Source organism: Coregonus lavaretus, assembly GCF_964263955.1.
Source record: "Coregonus lavaretus genome assembly, chromosome: 21".
Lineage (NCBI taxonomy): Eukaryota > Metazoa > Chordata > Actinopteri > Salmoniformes > Salmonidae > Coregonus > Coregonus lavaretus.
This window is the reverse complement of record NC_140008.1, coordinates 7492623-7502396: the sequence shown is the minus strand read 5'-3', so window position 1 is coordinate 7502396 and position 9774 is coordinate 7492623. Positions and strand designations below refer to the sequence as shown.

Below are 9774 nucleotides of genomic sequence, written 5' to 3'. Positions count from 1 at the left end.
AAGTACATTAATTGTTGTCGGTTTGCATCCATATGACTGAAAACTCAATAGTAGGCTGAACGTCTTGCAGCTTTGATGGTCTTATGGCCGCTTATTTTTTTAAATTAGATTTTTGGGCGAACGATGAGGTCACTTTCGTTCATTTCAAGAGGATCCCTCTGGATGACGTCGCCTCTCTTATTCTCCATGAAAATGTCAATGGGAAGAATTGGGACCAGACGTGTAGCTATCTCACAAAGGAACGTCAGGGGGAACATGAACTGACACGACGTTAAATCTGTAAGTAGTCTTATTTTTATGACTTTGGGATATTGGAATGTGGCCTGTGAATGGTTCGAGTTAAACTAAACTGTTTTGAGTGATGCCAAATAAATAATTGAATAAAAATTACCTTGCCACCGACAACTTGAAAGTGATTAAACAATCAAAGTAGATGGACGATTAGAGAAGAAAGACTTGTTAGAGAGAATTAGAAAACCATAGGCTACTGCACGGTCTAGTTTAATATATATATTTTAAAAACATAGTTGTGACAAAAAGTATATTCTGACTGAACAATAGCCTGTATTTCGGGTTCTTTTAATTATAAGACCGTTTTTAAATCATTGCACTTGATTTGTCTTTGATTAAACTGTGCAAAAGAAATGTTCCGATTTCTCTCTCTCAAATACTTCAAGATGAAAGTACAATATGTGATTTCGTGACTTTGTGCTGTACTTATTCTGTTTTACCGCACCAACTCATTGTTTTGACATTTATTTGACACATTTATTTGCAAATGAATCATGATTTGTGGGTGATACGGGAAGTATATTACACTTTTTAATAGTAAATCGTTTTTCCTTATACATTTTCTTTTGTAAATATTATACTTTATTATGTTGTTCTAGGAGGTATGAATGTCATAAATGTAAACCTCCAAGCACAGATGAAAGTATCTTTGCCCAAGAGACATAATTAATTTATAATATAATAAGGTTTCAGCGATCTCTACTGGTGATTAAATACATTATTTGACCACAGTTGTTAAACTAATAACAGGTAAAATCTAGTTTAATCAAATTAAATAATTTAATTGATTGAATTTTAGATTAATTTACAACAGCATATAACTGTCTGGAATATAATCAAATCTGCCAAATCCCTATGAATTAAGGAAATATATACAAACTTTTACAAATGTACAAAGGTGATTTGATAGGGAACAATTGAGTGGAATGAACCAGTCTATTAATTTAACCAATCGTAAATTGTGTTTTTGAAGGCTGTATGACATGAATCCCCTGTTGATCCAGTGTTCCACTCTGAGGATGTTGAGCTCACTACGCCCCCTACTGGTCGTCTGGATGTACCTCCTCGTCTCCAGCCACGCCGCCACCAGATACAACAATGGCTTTTTCTACCACGACATCATGAACGGCGATGGCAACGGAGAGAGTAGGTCATACAAGCCACAAACACAGAGAGAACACTGTTATACCCTTTTCACACTACTGAGCCAAGCCGTGCAGCGGTGTACTGGGCTGGCCTGATTCCGCATCCACCAAAGTTGCCCAAACCGAACAGAGAATGTGAAAAGAAAATATTAGCGCCAGCACAGTATGGTTTGGATTGGCACTGTAGTGTGAAAAGGATATAATGTTCTTGAGGGGGGCCCATCCACATGTCGGATCCAAGACCATTCCATTGTTTATGTCAGAATGTGGTCAGTCTGACCGTGCCTAAGGTGGGGTGGTATTAACTTAGACAGTTTGTCGCAGTGCCTTCAGAAATAATTCACACCCCTTTACTTTTTCCACATTTTGTTGTGTTACAGCCTGAAATTAAAATTGATTAAATTGAGGTTTTGTTCCACTGGCCTACACACAATACCCCATAATGTCAAAGTTGAATTATGTTTTAAAACATTTTTACAAATTAATTAAGAATGAAAAGCTGATATGTCTTGAGTCAATAATTATTCAACCCCTTTGTTATGGCAAGCCTAAATAAGTTCAGGAGTAAACATTTGCTTAACAAGTCACATACAGTGGGGAAAAAAAGTATTTAGTCAGCCACCAATTGTGCAAGTTCTCCCACTTAAAAAGATGAGAGAGGCCTGTAATTTTCATCATAGGTACACGTCAACTATGACAGACAAATTGAGAAAAAAAAATCCAGAAAATCACATTGTAGGATTTTTAATGAAATTATTTGCAAATTATGGTGGAAAATAAGTATTTGGTCACCTACAAACAAGCAAGATTTCTGGCTCTCACAGACCTGTAACTTCTTCTTTAAGAGGCTCCTCTGTCCTCCACTTGTTACCTGTATTAATGGCACCTGTTTGAACTTGTTATCAGTATAAAAGACACCTGTTCACAACCTCAAACAGTCACACTCCAAACTCCACTATGGCGAAGACCAAAGAGCTGTCAAAGGACACCAGAAACAAAATTGTAGACCTGCACCAGGCTGGGAAGACTGAATCTGCAATAGGTAAGCAGCTTGGTTTGAAGAAATCAACTGTGGGAGCAATTATTAGGAAATGGAAGACATACAAGACCACTGATAATCTCCCTCGATCTAGGGCTCCACGCAAGATCTCACCCCGTGGGGTCAAAATGATCACAAGAACGGTGAGCAAAAAATCCCAGAACCACACGGGGGGACCTAGTGAATGACCTGCAGAGAGCTGAGACCAAAGTAACAAAGCCTACCATCAGTAACACACTACGCCGCCAGGGACTCAAATCCTGCAGTGCAAGACGTGTCCCCCTGCTTAAGCCAGTACATGTCCAGGCCCGTCTGAAGTTTGCTAGAGTGCAGTTGGATGATCCAGAAGAGGATTGGGAGAATGTCATATGAAACCAAAATAGAACTTTTTGGTAAAAACTCAACTCGTCGTGTTTGGAGGACAAAGAATGCTGAGTTGCATCCAAAGAACACCATACCTACTGTGAAGCATGGGGGTGGAAACATCATGCTTTGGGGCTGTTTTTCTGCAAAGGGACCAGGACGACTGATCCGTGTAAAGGAAAGAATTAATGGGGCCATGTATCGTGAGATTTTGAGTGAAAACCTCCTTCCGTCAGCAAGGGCATTGAAGATGAAACGTGGCTGGGTCTTTCAGCATGACAATGATCCCAAACACACCGCCCGGGCAACGAAGGAGTGGCTTCGTACGAAGCATTTCAAGGTCCTGGAGTGGCCTAGCCAGTCTCCAGATCTCAACCCCATAGAAAATATTTGGAGGGAGTTGAAAGTCTGTGTTGCCCAGCGACAGCCCCAAAACATCACTGCTCTAGAGGAGATATGCATGGAGGAATGGGCCAAAATACCAGCAACAGTGTGTGACAACCTTGTGAAGACTTACAGAAAACGTTTGACCTGTGTCATTGCCAACAAAGGCTATATAACAAAGTATTGAGAAACTTTTGTTATTGACCAAATACTTATTTTCCACCATAATTTGCAAATAAATTCATAAAAAATCCTACAATGTGATTTTCTGGATTTTTTTTTCTAATTTTGTCTGTCCTAGTTGACTTGTACCTATGATGAAAATTACAGGCCTCTCTCATCTTTTTAAGTGGGAGAACTTGCACAATTGGTGGCTGACTAAATACTTTTTTTCCCCACTGTAAGTTGCATGGACTCACTCTGCGTTGCCTTTAAATTGTTTAACTTGGGTCAAACATTTCGGATAGCCTTCCACAAGCTTCCCACAATAAGTTGGGTGAATTTTGGCCCATTCCTCCTGACAGAGCTGGTGTAACTGAGTCAGGTTTGCAGGCCTCCTTGCTCGCACACACTTTTTCAGTTCTGCCCACACATTTTCTATAGGATTGAGGTCAGGGCTTTGTGATGGCCACTCCAATACCTTGACTTTGTTGTCCTTAAGCCATTTTGCCACAACTTTGGAAGTATGCTTGGGGTCATTGTCCATTTGGAAGACCCATTTGCGACCAAGCTTTAACTTCCTTTGCTGTTGTTCTGGGATTGGTTTGCACTTTTCGCACCAAAGTACGTTCATCTCTAGGAGACAGAACGCGTCTCCTTCCTGAGCGGTATGACGGCTGTGTGGTCCCATGGTGTTTATACTTGCTTACTATTAATTGTACAGATGAACGTGGTACCTTCAGTCGTTTGGAAATTGCTCCCAAGGATGAATCAGACTTGTGGAGGTCTAAAAAAAAAAATTCTGAGGTCTTGGCTGATTTATTTTGATTTTCCCATGATGTCAAGCAATGAGGCACTGAGTTTGAAGGTAGGCCAAGAAATACATCCACAGGTACACCTCCAATTGACTCAAATGATGTCAATTAGCCTATCAGAAGCTTCTAAAGCCATGACATCATTTTCTGGAATTTTCCAAGCTGTTTAAAGGCACAGTCAACTTAGTGTATGTAAACTTCTGACCCACTGGAATTGTGATACAGTGAATTATAAGTGAAATAATCTGCCTGTAAACAATTGTTGGAAAAATTATGTGTCATGCACAAAGTAGATATCCTAACCAACTTGCCAAAACTATAGTTTGTTAACAAGACATTTGTGGAGTGGTTGAAAAACAAGTTTTAATGACTCCAACCTAAGTGTATGTAAACTTCCGACTTCAACTGTATGTAAATTAGATATTTATGTATTTCATTTTCAATAAATTAGCAAACATTTCTAAAAACATGTTTTCACTTTGTCATTATGGAGGATTTTGTGTTTAGATGGGTGAGAAAAAACAACAACAATTTAATCAATTTTGAATTCAGGCTGTAACGCAACAAAATGTGGAATAAGTCAAGAGGTATGAATACTTTGTGAAGGCACTGTATGTAAATAAACCTGCACGACCTGAGAGCAGGTTAGATATCATAGGCACAACATTCACAAGGGTTCCAAATAGGGTCTGGTAACCTGGGAAGACCCAAATACACTGGAGGCAGACCCAGGTGTATTTGGGTCTCTGGTCTAATCACATGGTCAGGAAAAATACCTGTTCCCTATACAGTATCTACTGTATGATATAACTCTTATCGATCCTGTATCTACTGTAAAACTCTTATCTATCCTGTTTCCACTGTATGACTTATCAATCCTGTTTCTACTGTATGACTTATCAATCCTGTTTCTACTGTATGACTCTTATCTATCCTGTGTCCTTGTCACTACTGTGTCTTCTCCAGTCTACTTTAACGGGGTCCGTCTCCATGTGGAGTCCTCTCAGCCCTCAGTGTCGGCGGCCAGGGGTAGTGATGTCACCCTGCCCTGTCACTACCGCTACGAACCCGAGATCAACGGACCCCGTCGGACCCGGGTCAAATGGTCTTGGCTGCCCACCAACGGCGCCAGCAAGACCACCCGCGAGACCGACGTGATGGTCGCCATGGGCAACCGTCACCGTAGCTACGGCAGCTTCCAGGGGAGGGTGCGCCTGCGTCGGGCTGCGCCAGGGGACATGTCGCTAGTGATCAAGGAGCTGCACATGAACGACACAGGCCGCTACCGCTGTGAGGTCATCGACGGGCTGGAGGACGAGAGCGTGACGGTGGAGCTGGAGCTGCGAGGTCTGTGTGTGTTTGTGTGTGTATGTGTCGAGACAGCTCCCTCAGCTCTGAACAGAACACAGTCTACTCCGTTCAATCTGTTTTTGAAATTACCTTTAACATATTGTCCTTACAAGTGTCTTTACTGGCATTAGTCACTGCAAGGACAGTTGCTGGATCCTTTAGCACTTTAACCCCTATAGAACATGTCTAACTTTTTCCTCATTATAGGAGTGGTATTTCCCTACAACTCCCAGAAGGGCCGCTACCATTTCAGCTTCCTGGGGGCCCAGCGTGCGTGTGAGGAGCAGGATTCGACCCTGGCCACCTTCGACCAGCTCTTTGCCGCCTGGGAGGAGGGGCTAGACTGGTGCAACGCCGGCTGGTTGGCTGACGGGACGGCTCAGTATCCAATCACCACACCACGGGAGGCCTGTGGGGGCGTGGACTTAGCCCCTGGTCTCCGTAGTTCCGGACAACACCACCGCCACCTCCACCGCTTTGACGCCTTCTGTTTCTCAGCCGCCCCCAAGGGTCAGTGTGTGTGTGTGTGTGTGTGTGTGTGTGTGTGCGTGTGTGTGTGTATGTCAATATTGGTCTCCAAAAACACATACAAAACACTTCAGCAAAATCAAAGTGTTTCAAGACAATTGAGAAATGTGAAAGAATGGACATGAATGCAGTTGACAAACTTGTTTTAAGCTGGGCCCTCCTTACACGTGTTTTAAACGGTCACCTCCTTACACATGTTTTAAGCGGTCCCCTCCTTACACATGTTTTAAGCGGTCCCCTCCGTACACATATTTTAAGTGGTCCCCTCCTTCCACATCTTTTAAGCGGTCCCCTCCTTACACATGTTTTAAGCGGTCCCCTCCTTACACATCTTTTAAGCGGTCCCCTCCTTCCACATATTTTAAGCGGTCCCCTCCTTCCACATCTTTTAAGCGGTCCCCTCCTTCCACATCTTTTAAGCGGTCCCCTCCTTCCACATCTTTTAAGCGGTCCCCTCCTTACACATGCTTAGTACTACTATCTCCTGTTCTGTCTCTTCTGTCACAGGTACAGTCTACTTCCTGAAACGACCCCAGAAGTTCAACTTCACCGAGGCGGTGGCGGCGTGCGTTGATGACGGAGGTCACATCGCCAAGGTGGGCCAACTCTACGCCGCCTGGAGGTTCATGGGATTGGACCTCTGCGACGCGGGCTGGTTGGCCGATGGGAGCGTCCGTTACCCCATCGCCAAGGCCCGCCCTAACTGCGGCCCCTCAGAACCAGGGGTGCGTCATTTCGGCTTCCCCCCTCAGCAGCAGAAATACAGTGTCTACTGCAATCGGTAAACCCCCCTCAACTTCCACTCAACGAAAACCACAGTATAGCAGTATAAATCAGTACGACAGATAGCCTATACTAGTCAACTTCTCCATTCGCCACAGACAGTGCACGGTCACACAACCCTAGCCTGCATGCTACTTAGCATTAGCTAGTTCTGTTCTCACAGTGTCCACTGTATAGTTCTAGTGAACTGTCCCCTACTGCACTGTCTTCATCTCCTCATACTGAACATACTATCAGTCACACTGAGACTCCAACCAGCACTGATACAACTACTGCATAATGAATGGCTATTTAGGGTTGTGTTGCCAGGTTTGGCTCACAGTAAAGGGTCGTTCCATTTTAAACTCAGGGAAGGTGTTCAACCACGGCAATGCCCCTCATGATGCTTTGCCAAGCTCTTTCCCTTGGTGTTTTGTTGAACTGTGTGTTGCTCTCTCACTGTTCCTGCAGTAATTTCAGTCTGTTCATAGTCTTAGGCACATTTCTGGATTATCCTCATTGTGGTAGAATGTCTTTTCATGTCTGGTTTTTATAAGGCTTGAAATTGAGTGATGAACTTGATGACGATGGGTGGTGGTATATAAACTGTGTCATGTTGGAAAGGGGATTTGACAGTATTTTAATGACCTTGTAGAGAGTTCAGTTTTAAAGGCTTCCATCTATAGCATGCTACTTTTAATCAGGTTGTATGAGTTTAATTAAATGTTCTACCAAATGAATAAAATCATGCCAAGAGATTGGAAATGCTCAAGTCTTTACCCCCCCAAAAAAATCTGAATCGTCCATTACTGACACAAAACTGCTTTCAATACCTTACATTTGAATAGATGATGTAACTATTTGCTGGAGTTGACCCGGACACCATATATAGAAATATACTAACACTTATGTGTGCCTGCCAATGCTGGCTAGGTCCTGTTCATTAGGCCACACTAAAAACTTTAAAAAAAACACTTTGCAACATAAAATAAAACTGTGTGTTTATTGTCCAGGTAGTCTCTCCTCGTTTTGAGTTGATTCTCTTCCGTTTTGTGCCTCATGAACACAACCCTGCTGCTTGTTAAATAAATCCTCTTGCTGATTCATATAATCACCACTAGAAGGCGCTGGTGTCACAGTGGGGGTACTACCTGACAGCAGAGGGATCCTGGGAAAGAGAGGTGAAAGGGGCCACGCTGACCCATACAAGCAGGGCACTGTGTGTGTGTGTGTGCGCACAGCATGCGCCACTCAGTCTGGGCATAGTACTTTGAATGGAGGGGGAGAGAGTTGAACCATAGCACTTTGAATGGAGGGGGAGAGAGTTTAACCATAGCACTTTGAATGGAGGGGGAGAGAGTTGAGCCATAGCACTTTGAATGAAGGGGGAGAGAGTTGAACCATAGCACTTTGAATGAAGGGGGAGCGAGTTGAACCATAGCACTTTGAATGAAGGGGAGAGAGTTGAACCATAGCACTTTGAATGGAGGGGGAGAGAGTTGAGCCACAGCACTTTGAATGAAGGGGGAGAGAGTTGAACCATAGCACTTTGAATGGAGGGGGAGAGAGTTTAACCATAGCACTTTGAATGAAGGGGAGAGAGTTGAACCATAGCACTTTGAATGGAGGGGGAGAGAGTTTAACCATAGCACTTTGAATGGAGGGGGAGAGAGTTGAGCCATAGCACTTTGAATGAAGGGGAGAGAGTTGAACCATAGCACTTTGAATGAAGGGGGAGAGAGTTGAACCATAGCACTTTGAATGAAGGGGAGAGAGTTGAACCATAGCACTTTGAATGGAGGGGGAGAGAGTTGAGCCACAGCACTTTGAATGAAGGGGGAGAGAGTTGAACCATAGCACTTTGAATGGAGGGGGAGAGAGTTTAACCATAGCACTTTGAATGGAGGGGGAGAGAGTTGAGCCATAGCACTTTGAATGAAGGGGGAGAGAGTTTAACCATAGCACTTTGAATGGAGGGGGAGAGAGTTGAGCCATAGCACTTTGAATGGAGGGGGAGAGAGTTTAACCATAGCACTTTGAATGGAGGGGGAGAGAGTTGAGCCATAGCACTTTGAATGAAGGGGGAGAGAGTTGAACCATAGTACTTTGAATGGAGGGGGAGAGAGTTGAACCATAGCACTTTGAATGGAGGGGAGAGAGTTGAGCCACAGCACTTTGAATGAAGGGGGAGAGAGTTGAGCCATAGCACTTTGAATGAAGGGGGAGAGAGGTGAGCCATAGCACTTTGAATGGAGGGGGAGAGAGTTGAACCATAGCACTTTGAATGGAGGGGGAGAGAGTTGAACCATAGCACTTTGAATGGAGGGGGAGAGAGTTTAACCATAGCACTGTGAATGGAGGGGGAGAGAGTTGAGCCATAGCACTTTGAACGAAGGGGGAGAGAGTTGAACCATAGCACTTTGAATGGAGGGGGAGAGAGTTTAACCATAGCACTTTGAATGGAGGGGGAGAGAGTTGAGCCATAGCACTTTGAATGAAGGGGGAGAGAGTTGAACCATAGCACTTTGAATGGAGGGGGAGAGAGTTGAACCATAGCACTTTGAATGGAGGGGAGAGAGTTGAGCCACAGCACTTTGAATGAAGGGGGAGAGAGTTGAGCCATAGCACTTTGAATGAAGGGGGAGAGAGTTGAACCATAGCACTTTGAATGGAGGGGGAGAGAGTTTAACCATAGCACTTTGAATGGAGGGGGAGAGAGTTGAGCCATAGCACTTTGAATGAAGGGGGAGAGAGTTGAACCATAGCACTTTGAATGGAGGGGGAGAGAGTTGAGCCATAGCACTTTGAATGAAGGGGGAGAGAGTTGAACCATAGCACTTTGAATGAAGGGGAGGGAGTTGAACCGTAGCACTTTGAATGGAGGTGGAGAGAGTTGAACCATAGCACTTTGAATGAAGGGGAGAGAGTTGAACCATAG

The 9774-nt window shown here is 43.9% G+C and overlaps 1 protein-coding gene across 1 annotated transcript; it reads left to right on the top strand.

Moving 5' to 3' along the window:
• The first annotated feature begins 1270 nt into the window (after positions 1-1270).
• On the top strand, positions 1271-7621 carry LOC311148863 (hyaluronan and proteoglycan link protein 3-like). Its single transcript, XM_084185857.1, has 4 exons — positions 1271-1437; positions 5163-5543; positions 5754-6056; positions 6582-7621. Exons 1-4 carry the CDS (start codon positions 1275-1277, stop codon positions 6857-6859), a joined length of 1125 nt encoding a protein of 374 aa, XP_084041983.1. The 5' UTR covers positions 1271-1274; the 3' UTR covers positions 6860-7621.
• The last annotated feature ends 2153 nt before the right edge of the window (positions 7622-9774 follow it).